Source organism: Cannabis sativa, chromosome 1, assembly GCF_029168945.1.
Source record: "Cannabis sativa cultivar Pink pepper isolate KNU-18-1 chromosome 1, ASM2916894v1, whole genome shotgun sequence".
NCBI classification, from domain to species: domain Eukaryota; kingdom Viridiplantae; phylum Streptophyta; class Magnoliopsida; order Rosales; family Cannabaceae; genus Cannabis; species Cannabis sativa.
In genome coordinates, this window is record NC_083601.1 from 14,650,220 (window position 1) to 14,669,847 (window position 19,628).

At 31.7% G+C, this 19,628-nt stretch overlaps 3 protein-coding genes across 4 annotated transcripts; all 3 read left to right on the forward strand.

The window, feature by feature from the left end:
* LOC115707166 (nudix hydrolase 8) lies at positions 1-2,151 on the forward strand. 2 transcript variants are annotated; one of them, XM_030635032.2, is made up of 9 exons: positions 1-215; positions 340-650; positions 748-813; positions 909-1,046; positions 1,132-1,206; positions 1,301-1,363; positions 1,461-1,495; positions 1,614-1,722; positions 1,847-2,151. In XM_030635032.2, the coding sequence occupies exons 1-9, from the start codon at positions 95-97 to the stop codon at positions 2,045-2,047; spliced, it is 1,119 nt and encodes a 372-aa protein (XP_030490892.2). In that variant the 5' UTR covers positions 1-94; the 3' UTR covers positions 2,048-2,151. The 2 variants fall into 2 exon arrangements, with proteins under 2 accessions (XP_030490892.2, XP_030490893.2); XM_030635033.2 differs by having other exon boundaries at positions 8-215; positions 1,301-1,351.
* A 7,746-nt stretch (positions 2,152-9,897) lies between these two features.
* On the forward strand, positions 9,898-13,244 carry LOC115705721 (ATP-dependent 6-phosphofructokinase 6). The gene is made up of 13 exons (XM_030633134.2): positions 9,898-10,504; positions 10,696-10,742; positions 10,857-10,896; positions 10,989-11,051; positions 11,152-11,289; positions 11,382-11,540; positions 11,633-11,686; positions 11,823-11,891; positions 11,966-12,095; positions 12,189-12,451; positions 12,540-12,588; positions 12,686-12,840; positions 12,966-13,244. The coding sequence occupies exons 1-13, from the start codon at positions 10,397-10,399 to the stop codon at positions 13,155-13,157; spliced, it is 1,467 nt and encodes a 488-aa protein (XP_030488994.2). The 5' UTR covers positions 9,898-10,396; the 3' UTR covers positions 13,158-13,244.
* Positions 13,245-17,461: 4,217 nt separating this feature from the next.
* LOC115705001 (AP-4 complex subunit sigma) lies at positions 17,462-19,602 on the forward strand. The gene is made up of 4 exons (XM_030632231.2): positions 17,462-17,864; positions 18,402-18,488; positions 19,130-19,198; positions 19,304-19,602. The coding sequence occupies exons 1-4, from the start codon at positions 17,724-17,726 to the stop codon at positions 19,436-19,438; spliced, it is 432 nt and encodes a 143-aa protein (XP_030488091.2). The 5' UTR covers positions 17,462-17,723; the 3' UTR covers positions 19,439-19,602.
* Positions 19,603-19,628: the final 26 nt, after the last annotated feature.

Below are 19,628 nucleotides of genomic sequence, written 5' to 3' on the forward strand. Positions count from 1 at the left end.
AAACCACTTGTTCTGCAAAATTCTATTCTATTCAATCTGTAACATACTATTTCTCAAGGCTATATATATACAAATATATCTGTTTTATATATGAATGAATGTGTGTGTTATAATTTGCTGCAACAAAAAGGGAATATATAATATGTCGATGGCAATGGCAACAATGGGAGTCTCAAAATGGCCACTCTATAACTCTCACGACTTGTTTCCAAAGGGTATGTGTTTTTCTTTTACTTATTAATTAGTATACTAAAAGATGATCAAGTTTTCTCATTTCTATTATTAATCAATCAGGAAAATCAGCTTATTTGATTTCAGTTGCTTATAATATTGGGGCAGGTTTTTCACAGACGAATAATATTCTCTTGATCAAAAACCGGATGAGTCTGTATTCTTATAATGATCCATTATTGACGTTTCATCAAGAGGCTGGTAAGGGTGGTAGTAGTCATACTCATACTCATATGCTCAAGAAAACAGTTATTCATGTAATGACTCCAAATGTATCTTCACAAACGACAACAATGGAGTTGCTTGATGCATGGAACGACGATTATAATGGTGTCGTTATTAATCCAAACAGCTTGCCTTTAAGTGCAAATGCTTTTGTTTCTGCTCTTCGGATCTCTCTCTCCTACTGGAAGTCAAAGGTCACTAATTCATAACATTACAATAATATTTGATCAAGTAAAATGTGACAACTAGTGATGAGTAAATTATAAGTGTGTTGAAATTAATAAATGGCAGGGGAAGAAAGGAGTATGGCTAAAAATTCTGCTAGAACAAGCTGAGTTAGTCCCTATAGCTATACAGGTACCAAATTAACCATCTCCAATACTTATTACTACACAACAAGATCTTATTATTATTATTATAATAATATTATTTGGTTTTTTTGAAATTTTCAGGAAGGTTTTAATTATCACCATGCTGAATCAGGATATGTTATGTTAACATATTGGATTCCAGACGAAGTTTGCTTGCTTCCATCTAGCCCTTCTCATCAAATAGGGGTTTGTGGATTTGTGATCAATCACAAAAGAGAGGTACCAAAAAAAAAGAGAAGAAAATGTATTTGGAAAAGTACCAAATTCAATGTCTTTTAAAATGCTCAATTTTTATTAATTTTAGGTTCTTGTGGTAAAAGAGAAGTGCCCTTATAGTTGCTCTGATATGTGGAAGTTACCTACTGGTTACGTTAACAAGGTCAAATATTTACTACTCTTTATTATTTTGTTTAATGAATAGTTACTTATATGTTTTCTGCTTGCTAATTTTATTTTAATTTGATTAATTTCAGTCTGAAGACATACATTCTGGAGCTGTAAGAGAAGTGAGAGAGGAAACTGGAGTAAGATATATAGTTACGAATATAATGTTCATATTTGATATTTTCTTTTCCTAATAAAAAAAAATGTAGTATTCTGTAATACTAATATTTCTCTCCTTTTATACGACAGATTGACACTGTTTTCTTAGAAATAGTTGCTTTCAGGTTAGGCTTTTGATCACATCTCTGTTTAATTAGATAACCCAAAACGACATCATTTTTTTCCCCGTAAAACAATAACTTGTCGTTTGCATTTTTGTTTTTGCAATGCAAAAAATCAAAGACACGCACATCTAATGGCCTTTGAGAATTCGGACCTTCTCTTTATTTGCATGCTGAAACCAATGTCGTTTGATATCAAAATCGACGAGAAAGAAATCCAAGCTGCAAAGGTATCAATCAAAACCATTGTCGTTTGTTGATACTTCTAATTATTATTTGTTTTCTTAGTTTTTGTTATTTTATTAAATATTTCTTGGTTTAATTGTGTTTTGTTTTGGGTAATAATTAATTCAGTGGATGAATATTGATGAATTTATGGGAGAAGGGTTTTATGTAGAAGACCCCATGTACAAAAAGGTAATTGACATTTGCATTGAAGCTCATGAAGATGGGTACAAAAGTGGTGGTTATATTGGAGAGCAGCTGCCTTCAAAACTGGATGGGAAACTGTCCCACTTGTATCATGCTCCTACAATATCATACAATAAAACTTAAAATGAAATTGTAAATAATAATAACTTTACCATATGAGTTAAAGTGAATACTCCTACAATATGGTATTGAACTTTTCATGTTAATTGATAGTTACACATTAAAAATCAATTGTGTATTGCTTTAACAATCTGCATTTGAAAATTGCATATTATGTGAGTGTTGAGAATTATGGGGTTCCATCTCAAAATTAATTAGCAATGAGTGGAGTAGCCCATGTTCTTATATATGGCTCAATACTTTTACATTTAATCCATGTGGGACAATGTTCTCCAATATCCTCCCTCAAGATGGTAGCTATTTTTCCTCACCAATCTTGAATCACCTTATCACATCTTAGGCGTCTTTGTACCATCTAGATCTCGTGCGGCTGGCTAACCATCTGGACAGGTGTGGATCAAAAGCCGGCTAGGGATATGGCTCTGATATCATGTTGAGAATCATGAGGTTCCATCTCAAAACCAATTGGCAATGAGTGGAGTAGCCCATGTTCTTATATATGGCTCAATACTTTTACATTTAATCCATGTGGGACAATGTTCTCCAATAGTGAAAGGGTAAAATATATTGAATAGATATTCTAAGTTTAGCTAAAAAATTCTCATCACAATATAAGTGTAAATATAAATCTTTACAAATTTTTCATATAGACAATATACATCCACTACTATGTTTACTAATAAGTAATGGGAATTAATGATAAGGTAATCATTCATTTACATTTGTTTATTTATGGCACGTTTACTATAAAGTATTTAGAATCAGAATAAATTAATGGAGAAATATAACGGAATAAATGAAAAAATAATCGGAATCAATATTTGTAATATGTTGTTTACTAATTTTTTTTGGAAATGGAATAGTTGTGATTTATCTTGTTTACTTTATTAGGAAACGTAATCGGAATGCTTAAATTGACTAAATTGCCCTTTTGAGTTAAACTATATTATATGGTAGTTATTTTGTAAGATATATTTTAAAGGACAAAATTGTCATTATATATTTAATATTAAAAAACAAATTAAAAATAATTAAAATTCATTACCTTTAATGGCATTCCTTATAAAATTGGTAGGGGAAGTTCTCCCTTTCTTTTCTCCCTTATTTAATCAAGTTCTCCATTTCCTAATTTTAATAATGTAAGTAAACAAAATGTAAGAGAATGATTACCTTATCATTGATTCCCATTACTTATTAGTAAACATGCCATTATATTATTAAAATTAAGAAATGGAGAACTTGATTAAATAAGAGAGAAAAGAAAGGGAGAACTTCCCCTACCAATTTTATAAGGAATGCCATTAAGGGTAATGGATTTAAATTATTTTTATTTTATTTTTAATGACAATTTTGTCCTTGAAAATATATCTTACAAAATAACTACCATATAATGTAGTTTAACTCAAAAGGGTAATTTAGTCAATTTAAGCATTCTGATTATGTTTCCTAATAAAGTAAACAAGATAAATCATAACTATTCCATTTCCAAAAAAAATTAGTAAACAACATATTACAAATATTGATTCCGATTATTTTACATTTATTCTGTTACATTTCTCCATTAAATTATTCTGATTCTGAATACTGTATAGTAAACATGCATGTCATAAAAGAAATGTTAGTATTATAGGGGATGGAGGAACTCTGCCTCTAAGGCCATCTTTAATGCAGGCAACGTGTAGTGCTATCTGTCTGGCCCACTAACCATTTTTTATACAATTTAAAAATAGCTTATTTAATATATAAAAGATAATAATAATAAAAAAAAAAAGACAGAATTAGACATGAACTAATAATAGAGTTATTATTGGCGAATTTCGTAATCCCTTAATAGTTTGTAAATATTAAAGTGCATTTAGTAATTTTTTTTAATTAAAAAAAATCAAAATATTTTTTAAAACCATGTTATATAAAACTATTTTGACTTTTTAATTTTTTAATTGAGAATTAAAATTTTAAAAATTTTGAAAACAAAAAAATTACTTTCAATGTTTTTATATTTTTTTTTAATAATATTTTGAAGCTCAGACTCCAACCTCGACCCTAACCCAAATCTGGACCCGATTAAATAAAATTAAAACATAAAAATAAAAATAAAAGTTATAGAACACATTTTTGTTTTTTGTTTTTAAAACTAACAAACAAAAGTAGTTATAGAAAACTTTTTTATTTTTTAAAAATACAAATTTTACTTTGATATCATCGAAACCCTTCCATGGGATCCATGGCCTATCCCATATTTCACACGATCCATCAGCGATCAAGATACCCGCTCCATCCAAGCACACCTTGGAAGGTTAATGATCTGTTTCAAGATGGTTCTCGTATCTAGAATGAAAGGCTGATTCGTGTTTTGCAGTGGAGATTGCTGCTGATATTCTAAGGATCAAACCTCTGAATGAGGGTTCTGATATCCTATTTTGGAAGGCTGCGAAGTCGGGTAAGTTCTTGGTCAAAAGTGCGTATTGGATAAGTCAACAACATGAGTTTAAAGAGCCAAACAGTGTTGGATTTTGTGCCCTAAATAAAACTCATTTTAATATAATCAGATTTACTAATTAATAAAGATTAGAAATCATTTTATGTTGCACGGTTCATATGATTTATTTCATGTTTATATTTAATGTATAAATTCTATTAAATCCAGAACATATGTATTTGTTCTTGATTATAGTGTTGTCAGCACAGTGGAATATAATCATGATTATATGTTCAAAAGTTTAATTCCCTGATTTGTCAGTTCACTGGATTTAGACTGCCATGATAATCAGCGATAGGTTTACTTACACCTTGGATAAGTGTTATGTCCTTTCCATGGCATTGGCAAAGTTTACCAGTATCATATGTATGGAATATACATTGGAAGCGACCGATGTTGAACTTGGATTAGATATGATAAATTTATCGTAATATCTATTCAATTCAATATCACTTAGTTGATCTTAGATCAAATGATCTTAATCCTAATATTGTTAGGTTCGATCTCAAGAGTGTTATTTGTGTTCTTTGATTTGTTAGTTAAGCCTACCTTTGGTCTGGGTGATACGTACATTTTGGGAACATGGTAGTACAATTGAGTGGGAGCGCTAATCATAAATATAGAATCTATAGCTTTTATCCGGACATAGAAGTGAAACGATGATTTCCTTCGAGCTAGGCTAAATAGAAATAAGTGATAGAGCGCTCATTTTAGTGATTATATTAGTTCACTAAAATATCATTTATAGATGGCCAAGTGTTTTAAGGATAAAATACATTGAAAGGGTGTAACAGTAATTTTGTTCTTATGCAATGTAGATCATCTATAGAGGATCACTGATTATTGGGATTATAACAATGGATAATTAATAGCGTATCTATATCGTGGAAAATATAGAGCGTTCTATTAACTGAGAGTGCAATTTCAAATTCTATGGTGGATACAATGAGGAATTAATAAGTTAGTGGATTTACTTTGTAAATTCTAGATCTGCTTATTGGAAGCTCGGTTATATAGGCCCATGGTCCCCATACTAGTTGAGACAAACTGCTTGTAAGACTCAGTTAATTGATTTTAGTTAATCAATTATAATTCTAAAATTAGACTATGTCTAGTTTATGAATTTTTTTTCACTAAGATATGACTTGATTGTGAAGAAATAGTGTTTTGGGGTTTATTTGTCAATTAAGAGACTTTATGGAGTCTAATTAATAAATATTATAAATAATAATTTTATTTGATAGTTATTTTAATTATTAAATAAATAGTTTTGGCATTTATATGGTTGAAGTTGCAAAAAAATGGTATTTGTGAAAAATAGATAAAATAGTTGAGAAAAATGGCAAAAACTAAATTTGTATGGGGCCCATTAAGTGGCCAGCCATATGTGCTAATTTTCACTCTATTTTTATCAATTTTTTATTCCTAATAATTTAACCCTAACCTTATTGGAGAATAGTATAAAAGGAAGGCTATGGTCTCATTATCCAACTAATGCCTCCAAAGCTAAAAACCTAGTTTTCTCTCTAGGTTTGATGAGACATCTTCCTTCTTCTTTCTCATCAATTTCGAAACACCATAGCTTCTCTTCACAAATAATTTCAAGCCTTAGCGATTGAGTGCATGCCCACACATATTAAGTAAGTCCTCAATCATAGCGTGTAAGATTGTGAAGAATCCAAACACAAGGAAGGAGTTTCGGGCTCAAATCTTGGTGATACTCTACTACAGAAAGGATACAAGAGTTAGAGATCTGAGCGGAACGAGTCATTTAATTCCGCTGCAACCACTGTAAGGTTTCTCAAACTTTATATGTGTTTAAATTATATTGTTTTAAAAATTCATATTTAGGATGTTAAATAACATACATGGTAGTAAATCTAGATTCTAGTAAAACATATTCCAACAAAGAGGTTATGGGAAAAGCTTTGGAAGATGAGAATTCATCCTTGATTGAAACTTTTCTGCTAGAATCTCTTCTCAGATATCCTTCCCACCAAGAGTAAGCTTGGCTTCTTCCAAAAGGAGCACCAAATTTGTGACTACTGCCAAATGGAAATTGAAACTACTTTTCACTTGTATTGTCAATGTTTTTTCTCTCGTGGAATTTGGTTCAGAAGGTGCATAAGGATTGATTGTTTTAATTGGGCTAATCTGATGGATTTCGAATCATGGTGGAGCAGTTTGAAAGATGAAGAAACTCAAGTCTGCATTGCCTGTGTTTGTGAAATCCTGTGGAAATGGCGCAATGATGGGATTTTCAATGACCGAATGAGTGATTTGGATTTGGTGTACAAGGATTGCCTCTTGAGAACTAATGACTTCATGCAGAATCGGCTGTGGTTTGATCAAAGGGTCGTGTATGATGCAGAGGTGAAGGGGCCTGTTTCGCTCCAAGAGAAGGGTCTCTGGTGCTGTAAAGTTGATGCATCTGTTGTGCGGGAAGGCTGGTTTTGCTGATGTTCACACTCACGGTCAAACAATCGTGGATTCTTGGGTTTCTGTGGGGTTTTCTAAAGTCTACGGGGTACTTGAAGGGGAATTGGCGCTGCATATTTAGCTTTGGAGAAAGAGGTGTCAAATGTCTAAATTGAAACGAATTCTATGGCAGCTGCTACTGTTTTTGTAGCTAGGACTTTACCATTTGGTTGGTGCACTTTTTCCTTGTTTACGTTTTGTTTGAACCTCTGTAAGTCTTTTATAACAAAATTGTTGTGTCTTATGTACCTCGGTCGAGAATGTCTTAGCTGATAGACTAGCTCGCTCGGCTAGGGAGACTAAAGTTGAGGCTTATGGTTTGTTAAGAGATGTGCCCCATGTTGTGGCTATTAGTGTTTTTTTTTTTCTTTAATAAAAGTCTCTATTTATCAAAAAAAAACAAATTTTATTTTTAGTTTTATAATTAAAATATTAAAAAATAAAAGTTCTACTAAATACCCTTAATTTATTAGTTTTTTTAAGTATAGTAAGCGGAAACTTTATTAGTAGTGGTAGAGGGTGCTGCTGCTAATAGAGAGAGACGAAAGTGCAAGAAAGTCCCTGCTTTCTGAGTTTAAAAAAGAAGCAGCGGAGTCCATCGCTAATAACAAAATATTTATTACAGTTATGTTATTGCTGGCGGCACACACTAATAGCGGGGGACCCGTGGGTAATTCTATTTATATAACCAAAAATATCCTTGGGAGCTAGCTCATTTTGTCTATCTACCCTCTTCTCTCTTCTTCTTTTTCTCTCTACTCAATCTTTCAATCTTTTCTCTTCTTCAACCTCCTCTGCCACCGCCCACCCAGGGGAATGCCGAGCGAAGTGATTTTGGGTAAGTTTTTGTTGCATTTTTTTTTTATATATTTTTCTTCTACACATATATTTATATTTATTTATTTATTTATTGTCATCGCTTCTAAAGGTAGCATTGAAGAACCACTATGTACCACCATCAACGCCGGAAAACCACCACCAAACCACTAATGACAGGTTAGTTTCCATTTATTCTCTAATATCTCTTTTATTATTATTTTATTTTGTTTCATCCTCTTTAAATCCCTTTCAAAAATAGTAGTATTTATATTTATATTTATTTTTAATTTTTTTTAGATTTGGAATAAAACATTTTGTGCGGTTTCTGAGACATTATTCTGCTTGAATTGGTATTGTTCACAAATTTAGGTAAAATACTATTGTTATGTGTATCAAGTATATTTAGTTATATTTTTATTGTTTATTTTAAAAAAATTGGTGCATGTGTATGTATTTTCTATTTTGTGCAGAAGAAAAGGTGACCATACAGGTGGCGTACTGATTGAAGTGGAGCAAAATTCTAGAAAGTAGATGAAAATGATATGGTGGAAATAGGACTATTAATGTCGATTAAAGTCCCATTAATACCCTCAGTAAAAGAAAAAGAAAAAAAATCCCATTAATAGAAACGTCCCCCGTCTGCGTCTCTTCTGCCAACTACAATTTGGGCTACGTTTTAGTTTTTACCCCTCGAGGCAGCCACGGACTACATGTGGAATCGTGAATTGTGAACTGGAACTGTGAAGCCAGCCACTTTGGAAAATATGTTTCTTCTAGAATCTCACTTCAAATAAAAATAATAACAACGATAAATAAAAAGTGGTCGTTGGTGATTGATACAATTATCCAATTCTGAAATGTACTTTAATCAAAACAAATTAATGTCATAATTGAGCAATTAATGTATACTGATGATTTGTCCATAATTTCAAACTTCATTTTATAGTTCACTTGTTCAAATGAGCTCAGTATAAAAGAGAGAATGCTCTCTTATGTGCTTTCAAATCTCTCTTATGATTTTTTATAAGTAAGGGTGTGTGTAAATTGACCCAACTGTTAAGTATTGAATATTTAATTGAGATCAAAAATAATAAAAAAAAACAATGTTCTTCTGAGGAAAGAAGTGCCATGATTTAATTGATCACATGTCATTCAATCTAGAAGAAAAACTCACATGTTAGCACTATCGGATGTTGGCTGCTGGTGACTGATCTACATATATTAAAAATCAACCAGATGTAAAATATTAAACATATAATATCTATATCACTTTTTTTTTTCTTTTTCTTTTGTGGCTCAAATAAGTATATAATGCTATATGATTGACAAAAATAGTATTATATACTACAAAATAATAGCATTTGAGAAAAATAAAATAATAATAATCAGATAAAAAAAACAAAAATAGAGTGATGCTACGGCGGCCAACTATAGTCAGTATGACAGTATCTCGCAAGAATATTCCACCCGAAGAAAGTTCGGGTCATAACTGTCGTTTTCCGGGTTATATATATTTTATATTTGAAAAAAGAGAAGGAAATTACTCAACAAGACATGTTTTGATTGAACCATATCTCTGATTTTGATTATTCAAATTTCTTTTCTCTCAAGCTCCGGTCCAAGACATCAAAAGTTATTTTATTTTCAGATAGACAAATATTTTTTTTCCCCACAATTATTGTCTTGGTGAAGTGTTATCTTTTAACTTTTTTTTGTTGCAAAAATTTGATGAACTATAGTTAAATTATATTAAGAAAATTACACGTCAATAAATTTAATTTTAAATAATTTTAACATATTATAAAACTCAATTTTTTTATTTACGTTATTTTTTTATTAGCATATTTAAATTAAATTTGTTTTGAAAAATAAAAATTTAATAACTTGAATCAATGTAAATGTAAGTACAGAAATTTTAAAATTATAAAACTGAAAGTTAAACATGCCATAAATTAATTTTATTTTGATATATTTAAAATAATTTTTTATTTTAATAATTTTATATATACATATTTTAAGAATTAGAGAAAGAAAGAATTTATTTTATTTTGTTAAAGAAAAAAAGTAAGATTGAACGCAAATTTCTAGAATAGAACTGATAGATTTCCAATAATGTCCCTGCCATATTTTCTCCAAGAGATTGTGAATGTGAAACGAGGACCTCTCCTTTTCTACCTTCATCATCATTTCCTCAATGTCTCCCAAAAAGGAAGTATATTAAAACTTGGAAGCTTTGAGCCACCTGTTTTCGTTTCTTTGGTCCTCCAATCCAATCAAATCCAAAACTAAAACCAAACCCAATACAGCTTGCTCTGCCTCTGTATTCTCCTATTTGACCCAGATTATCAATTCCTTCCCTTCCCAATTCTGATCATTTGGTCAACTACCGTCTGGTCTCCTATAAATATGGCGCTTCACTCAGCCACTCATTCCTCAAATTCATTCTCGTTCTTCTTATTCTCTTCTGTTGTCGTTGTCGTACGCTTTTCTTCCCTGCTCTCACTTTGATCGCTTTCCCTTAACAAAAGCCTCGCCATACCGTACGTGTTCTCCGGGTCGGGTTTTGTCGGGTCCGGATGGGGTCTAATTCAGTTATTGATCAGAAGCACAAGGTTGTGGTTGGTGAAGGAGGTTATGTACTTGAAGATGTGCCTCATTTTTCTGATTATATCCCCGATCTTCCTGTACGCCACTTTCTATCTAAACTTTTTTTTTTTTCATTTTATTTAAAGCTGGGTTAATACAAAAGCTCTTCTTGTGTTTAACTAAAAAGATTAAAAAAGTCAACTTTTTTGTTATTTAAGCAAATTAGTATTCTTTCTTTGATTTTTTTTAATTAAATAATAACAATATGACAATATTTGATGTGTGACAGACCCATTCAAATCAATTGCAAGACAATCCGGCATACTCTGTTGTGAAGTATTTTCTAATTTTCCTTTCTCTGAATTTTCATATTTTTTTTATTTATTTGCAATTATATGTAGAGATTTCGTTTGACACTGACAATTGGTGGAATGGGCTTTGATTTTCCAGGCAATACTTTGTGAATGAAGATGATACTGTTACTCAAAAGGTCAGCTTTTTCTTCATCATCTTCTTATTCTTCTTTTATGTTTTGGCTTGTGAGTTTGACTTAATTGTGCTTTGTGTTTTTTGCCACAATAGATTGTTGTGCACAAAAAGAGTCCAAAAGGAATACATTTCCGGCGAGCGGGACCCCGTCAAAAGGTATGTGATTAACGTTTGTTGGAAGAAGAAATTAAGAGTTTAATTAATGAAACAACATTCAGTTAAAAGAGTGATTATTTGGTGTTGTTTGTTGTTTAAGGTTTGGTTTGAATCGGATGAGGTTCATGCTTGTATAGTCACATGTGGGGGTCTATGTCCTGGTCTCAACACTGTCATTAGAGAAATCGTTTGTGGGCTGCATTACATGTATGGAGTCAAAACAGTCGAGGGTATTGATGTAAGTCATTAATCTAATCTCCCCCTTCTTTTTCTACGTATATCTTCTTTATTATCTCAAAAATAACATAATATATATATAAAATTGTGTAGGGAGGATACAGAGGCTTCTATGCTCGAAATACCATATCCTTAAATCCTAAGATAGTGAATGATATTCATAAACGTGGAGGAACTATTCTTGGCACATCTCGAGGTGGCCATGATACCTCAAAAATTGTTGACAGCATTCAAGATCGAGGAATTAATCAGGTTTGTAGTTCAAGGCCTCTAAAAGCTCAAACAGTGTGACTGTGATGATAAGCTTCGCATGTTAATTTTCGTTTGGCAATTTATTTTCCCAGGTTTATATAATTGGAGGAGATGGAACACAGAGGGGAGCATCTGTAATATTTGAGGTAATTATATATTTTCAGAATATGTGTGTCATAAATTGAACATATTTAGAAAAAAGAACAAAGAACTGATTCCATCATCTTTATCCGAATAATCTGATATTGAAAGTAAGCATAAATGTTGTGTACTACTGTACAGGAAATCAAAAGGCGTGGTCTTAAAGTTTCAGTTGCAGGGATTCCGAAAACCATTGATAATGATATTCCGGTAAGATTTTCTTGCTTGCTTACCTGTTGTCACTGTAAAATAATGGATTGATTGTTGTTTTGTTGATGAGACAGGTTATAGACAGGTCTTTTGGGTTTGACACTGCTGTTGAGGAGGCTCAACGTGCAATTAATGCAGCACATGTTGAAGCATGTAGCATTGAGAATGGCATTGGTGTTGTGAAGTTAATGGGCCGTTACAGTGGTAAGTAAACCTTCAACTTAAGTCTTAGTTTTTATTCTAAGTCAAATATTTCAAACAGGACTAACTAATACTTATGTTGGTGCTACAATGCAGGGTTTATAGCTATGTATGCAACTCTTGCAAGCCGAGATGTAGATTGTTGCTTGATACCAGAATCACCCTTCTATCTTGAAGGCCCTGGTGGACTTTTCGAATACATCGAAAAACGACTCAAAGAAAATGGGCATTTGGTTCTTGTCATAGCAGAAGGAGCTGGGCAAGAGCTTCTCTCTGAAAGCATTCCCGCAGAGAAAGAGGATGCTTCAGGCAACAAGCTTCTCAAGGACGTTGGCCTATGGATTTCCCAGAAAATCAAGGTTTGGCTTCTAATAACCAATTTGATCTAGTGGTTTGGTTTTGTTTGCTTAGCTCTATTAACAAAAGAAATTAATGCCCTTTTTGCAGGATCATTTTGCTAAACTAAAGAAGATGGCTATAAACCTCAAATACATAGGTTTGTGAATTGGTCATAAAAGTAAAATTTTGCAGAAGTTGAGAATGAGTAGAGTTGTCTTGTTAAGAGCTTGATTATTTGCACTTTATGTTGGCAGACCCTACGTACATGATCCGAGCTGTTCCTAGCAATGCCTCTGATAATGTTTACTGCACACTTCTTGCTCAAAGTGCTGTTCATGGAGCAATGGCAGGTTACACTGGTTTTACAGTTGGGCCTGTCAATGGAAGACATTCTTACATTCCTTTCTATGTGAGTTCATGTCTTTTAGTTTTTATTACAAAACTTTATATCCACATACTTCAATTTGCTTACAGAACTTTTTCAATTTTGGTTCATTGACTGTAGTTATCTTATATTAATCATTTCATTTGCAGAGAATCACTGAGAGACAAAACAATGTGGTAATAACTGATAGAATGTGGGCTAGGCTTCTATCTTCAACCAACCAGCCAAGCTTCTTGAGTTCCAAAGATGTTGAGGATAGAAGGGGGCAAGACTGTCAAGCTACGGATGAAGAAATTTTTTCAGAAGATATTTTGGTGAATAAAGGAATTAGTTTCATGTAATTTAGATCAGTAAGTATAGAGACCATAATATGGTAATGCTCTGATAAATAAGTTGCATTTCATTTTTATGTATATGGGTGCAAATTGCAATTAATTGTCACTGTATATACACTCTGAATCTGCATTTACTTTGTCTATGTTGGGTTTTGGTGATGGAGAAAAAAAGTAAGAAAAATGGTGGGAAAAAGAAAGCATGGAGAATAAAAAAAAAATCAAAATTTTCCATGATGTTAATTTTTTTTCAATATAATTTTCCTTTTCATACTAAATATAAGATTTTCTCTTTGTACATTTTTTTTTTTTAATTTTTTTCTTTCCTCACCAAAATTCAACATAACAATAATATAGCCTTCCTTTCAAGAAAAAAAAAATGTACATTGTGGATATGAAAATCACATTATCAATCTTATGTTTTTCCAAAAATAAAATCTCTCGCCCAAACCAAAACATTAAAAAGTAAACAAACTATATTTTCAAAAGAAAAAAAAAACACTATGACAATAAATTTTGATCATTTTTCATATTTGGTTATTATTTTTTTTTGGCTAATTAGGATTTTTGTCCCTGAATTTTGACGTGTACCAAATTATGCCCCCTGAACTTTTAAGGTTGTTAAAAATAACCCCTGAATTATTGAGATTGTTGGATTTAAGGACTTTTTTTTTCTTTTTTTTAATTTTAGTAAAAAATTCTAACATGGATGAAAGTTCAGAGGGCATAATTTAGTACATGTCAAAGTTCGAGGGGCATGATTTAGTAGATATCAAAGTTTGGAAGCATGATTTAGTACATAAACAATTTTTGAAATAGTAAAATTAAATGAAATTTGACAAAAGTCCTTAAATCCAACAATTTTAATAGTTCAGGGGGTATTTTTAACGATCTTAAAAGTTCAAGGGACATGAGTTGGTACATGTCAAAGTTCAGGGGCAAAAATGCTAATTAGCTACTTTTTTTTTTTGAAAATTCCAATGAATAATAAAATCTCAAAATTAATTATTTTCGTTAGGTAAGTTTAATTTTTGTTTTTTCTTTTTCTAATAAGATATTTTTGTTCTTACATAGGTTGGCTGCTGATTAGGGGTGTACATCAAATCGCTCAAACTGTCTGCACCGCACTGCAAAAAAAATGCGGTTTGAAATTTTTCGCAGTGCGGTTGCGGTTTGAATTTTTCCCAAACCGCGGGGTACGATGCGGTTTGCGGTTTTGAATTATTAAACCGCGATTCAAACCGCACCGTATGTTTTAAAATTTCAATTTTTATATTTATTTTATTAAGCCCATACATATGAGCCTAACCCAAGCCTATAAATCTTAGGGCAAAATCCATAACTCTTCACAAACCCTCTCTTCTTAGTAACATTCCCAAGCCCATACATGTGTATTGAAATTTGGAGTTGGAAGTTTGTGTTTGTTTTATTTTTAATCTATTTCTAAAAGTATGTTAGTTGTACATTTATATTGTTGTTGGAATTTAATTAGTTTCAAGTTTGTTATTTTGATTTAAGTGTGTTGTTGAAACTTAAAAAAGATTATTGACTTATTGTTGTTGTTATTACTTTTATTAGTCTCAAATTTGTTGTATTTTCTTAAGTGTTTTGGAATAATTATATTAATGATAGTTTAATTATTTTATGATGATTTAAAAAAAAAATTGTGATAGTTCAAACCGCATAAACCGCACCGCATCATTTTTTGCGGTGCGGTTTTTGCGATTTTTTAGTATTGCGGTGCGGGTGTGGGTGCGGTTTGGAAAATTGGAAAAACAGCATGTGCGGGTTGGTTTAAAAAAATAGTTAAAAACCGCACCACCCGCACCACGAACACCCCTACTGATGATTAAAGGTCTGGTCCTGTTTTGCTTCTCTATACAGTATGACTTCATCTCAGATCTTCATTTCCCAAGGCATACTATGAGTGTATCCCTCGAAGATATTGGGTGTTAGCTTCTTCATAGTTTTGTAGTGTTAGAAGAGATAATATATTATATGAATATAAATTCACTCTTACATATACAGCATACACAATTACACTATTATTACTGTTAATTTTCATAGCAATAATAACAAGGACAGCAATTCAATTCAATTAATGACACTTGAATTACACCATTACTAATCATTATTCTTGAGCCTGTATGTTACAATTACTAATTACATCAAAATGATCCGGTGACAGGCATGTTTAATATTTTTAGACCTATTCAGATCCGATTCAATTATATATTGAATGTTAAATTTTACTATCCGATCTGATCCAATTAAATTGAGTCATCCAATAGATCCGATATTTATTGGATGTTGGATTAGATCGGTTCTATCTGGATGTATTTTATATATATTTATTGATTTAATTTGGGTTTATTAAATATTTTAGACCTAGGATCCATTTAACATTTTAGGTCCAATATGTATTGGATTGGATTAGATCCGTCCAATCTAATGTTAATTTTTATATATACATATATATTTTACGTATAATAATATAAAATCTAATTAATCATCCAAACTAAATAAAAATACTAATTAGTCTGATTGTATGTTGGATGTATTGAATCTTTGGACATCACATCTAACATCCGATCCAATTAGATATTCAAAAATTACATCCAATTCGATCCGATCATAATTAGATATTCAATGTTTGGCGATCGGTTATAATTAGATCGGTCGGTTATCATTGAGTTAGGTCGATTTATGCGCACCCTTTGGTAGGCATTTGAGCCTAATGAATAAATAACTCCAATCTAATTGGCATATGATGGACCAATTTGGTTCATTTGAGACTGGGGTTGAAAGGTTAGACTAAGCTTCTTAGTCTAACAATTAACACATGCTCCCCTTTTAATGTTGCTTCAAGTTCAACCACAATAAATTGATAAGGGGTTTGGGGTTACTCACAACAATTTCATTATTGAGCACAACAATTCTAGTGGAAGTAGAGAGAATAATCACACCTCCAAATATTCTTTTTATATGGGAACAAAACAAACATCTATACTAAAGAAGTACTCTAATATTATTGTTTATGTTTAATTATTGTCATGAATGTTAAACTTGAGTGTGACCACATTCTATTACATATTTGCATGTGATCTTAGAAATGTAACTTTTAGCTATTTTTATGTAATAATTATTTTAAAAATTTTAACTAGATCATCTCATGATAATATTATATAGGCTAATTAGGTTTTTTTTCCTTCCGAACTTTGACATGTATCAAATCATGCCCCCTAAACTTTTTTGGCCATTAAAAATTCTTCCCGAGCTATTGAGATTGTTAGATTTAAAAACTTTTGTCTAATTTTAGTAAAAAAATTCTAACATGGATGAAAATTAAGGAGCATGATTTAGTACATATCAAAGTTTGAGGGACATGATTTGGTAGATATCAAAATCTGGGGAGCATAGTTTAGTACATAAACAATCACTGAAACAGTAAAATTGAATGAAATTAGACAAAAGTCCTTAAATATAACAATCTCAATAGTTCAGGGAAAATTTTTAACGGCCAAAAAAATTAAGGGGGCATAATTTAGTAGATGTCAAAGTTCGGGAGAAAAAAAATCCTAATTAGCCTATTATATATTACGTAATAGGTGTCATAGTAATTTTGTTTTCTAATAGAATAACAATTTTCTTTAGGCTTATTAGAATTTTTGTCCCCTGAACTTTGACATGTACCAAATCATGCCCCCTGAAATTTTAAGGTCGTTAAAAATGCCTCCTAAATTATTGAGATTGTTAGATTTAAGGATTTTTTTTTCCAATTTTAGTAAAAAAGTCTAACATGGATAAAGTTCAGGGGCCATGATTTAGTACATGTCAAAATTTGAGGGGCATAATTTGGTAGATATCAAAGTCTAGGGAGCATGATTTAGTATATAAACAATCACTGAAATAATAAAATTGAATGAAATTAGACAAAAGTCCTTAAATCTAACAATCTCAATAGTTCATGAGACATTTTTAACGACCTTAAAAGTTCAAGAGACATGATTTGGTACATGTCAAAGTTCAAAAGACAAAAATCTTAATTATACTTTGTTTATATACCAAGCAAGGGTGCCACTAAATCTATATTATTGATTCCAAGCAATAGGCCAGCGACGAGCAAGATTCAAAATTCAAGCCATTTTAAATTGTAAAACATTACCACTAAATACTATAATAAAATTGCATCTTACTAATGATTATTGATACTCTATAAATAATTTTATATTATTAAATTATATAGAATTGGATATGCATCAATAATAATAAGATACCTTAACAAAGCTAGACACTAATGTCTTCTAGTACTTCTCAAAATTTATGTTTGGTAATTTTGGAAGTTATGGGCTAAATTTTGAAAGGCAAGGACTTTAAAGTCAAAATACGCTTAAGGCAGGGATTTTGTTGTGCAAAATAGTTAATTATTATTATTTTAATTGGCACTGCAAAAAGAAGCTCAATAAAATAAAAACGTGAATGCAAGGACGATCAATTTCTTAAGAGGTGGCGGTAATTTTGTGTGTAAAGACATACAATTGTAATCTGTGTGTGGAAGAAGTAAAGCCGTCGAAAATGGGGATCAGATTCATCTTGATGGTCAACAAGCAGGGCCAGACTCGCCTTGCCCAGTACTACGAGTATCTCACCCTCGAAGAAAGGCGTGCTCTTGAGGGTGAAATCGTCCGCAAATGTCTCGCCCGCACCGAGCAACAGGTCTCTCTATCTCCCGATCGCAAGCAAAATTGAGCGTTTTGGTTTTCATATTTGACGGAATGGTGTAGGAGTTGAAATTTTCTGATTTTTATAATTGAGGAATTGAATTTGATTTGGAATACTCGAAGTAAATTCTCATGCTTGAATTTTGAAATTAGAAAAATTGGAATCCCTAGCTGATATTACTTAATTTCATGACCAAACGCTGTTTTGATTCTTTCTTCTTAATATCGGATCCTGTTAAATTCTGACATTGGTTTCTTTATGCGGCGGCTTATGCATTATTATGTGTTTTATCGTCTCCAAGTTTCTGAATCTGGATCAAATAGTGAATCCCTTGGTTATTGTTATTCTATATCGTATTGTGAAACTTAGATTATAAAATTTTGATCATGATGTCGTCAGTCATTATGATCCTTGATTTGCTTTGCTTGTTTATGGTTTATATCTGAGCGACTTAGATATACAAGTTTATATCATTGTTTCACAAATCATGTTTTGTGAAGCTGACTTGTTTTTTTTTTATATATTAAACAGTGTTCATTTGTTGAGCATAGGAACTACAAAATTATATACAGACGATATGCCTCGCTGTTTTTCCTTGTTGGTGTTGACAATGATGAAGTAAGCTTCCAGATCTTTTGTTATTTTAAAGTGCTGGCATTTTTAGTTGATGAAAATCACATGGAATATCAACTTCTGCTGTTTCTTAATCCTTCGAACTTGAAAATGGTAGAATCACTATTTACTCTCTTCAGACACATAATTTATAAATGCCTGAAGAATTGGTCTCTTCTTAATCTTGTGGATCATTTTAAGAGAGAGGATAGTAGTCATTGGCCGTTGGTGGGGCAAGAAATGTGACAACTTTTTTTTTTTTTTTTAAAGAGGAACCTTTCAGATAGAGGTTTCAGTGGTTGACAGTTTTAAGTTAACATTATCGTGTTTACAGATAGAAAGGATGATTAGAATTTTAAGCAGGACTATCAATTTTAGTCGGGGGGATTTCTTTTGTGAAACGTCTTATAAGATATTGCGTTAGTGGTCATACACTTCATTGATGTGCCAATGCATGGTTGCATACTATAAATGGATGTTGGCTTTCTGCCTTTTGTCTCAAAGATGTACCATTCTTGCAGTAGGTGGAGCTTAGAATATAAGTTTTTATGCTGGACGAACCTGATATGAGCAGCATAATGTTTTGTTTTGATTTATAAACACTTAACCTCTGTTTGCTTACTCCTTTTTTGTCATATGTGTTACAGAATGAACTTGCAATTTTGGAATTCATTCATCTATTAGTTGAAACCATGGACCGTCATTTTGGCAATGTGGTAAGTTCTTTATTCTAAGAATGTGTAGAATTTAAAATTATATGTAAAACTAGAAATATCTGTTCAATTCCATTTCTTTAATCACTTTTCTACATGAATCTGCAGTGTGAGTTAGACATCATGTTCCACTTGGAGAAAGCCCATTTCATGCTTGAGGAAATGGTAATGAATGGGTGTGTGGTGGAAACAAGCAAGAGTAACATTTTAGCTCCAATACAACTGATGGACAAGACATATTAAAGAGTTTCCAGATGGGCTTCCAGGGTTTGGTCTGAGGTTATCAATGGAATTGTTGACTTTATTGTTAATACTTGTGCAATTAAGTTAAGAGCATAAAATTCAATCCCTATTTGTAAAAACTAATGTTTGATCACATGAAATGGGGCATATGAGATTGTTTGGAAGTGTTTTTTTAAGGCCTTTGACACTG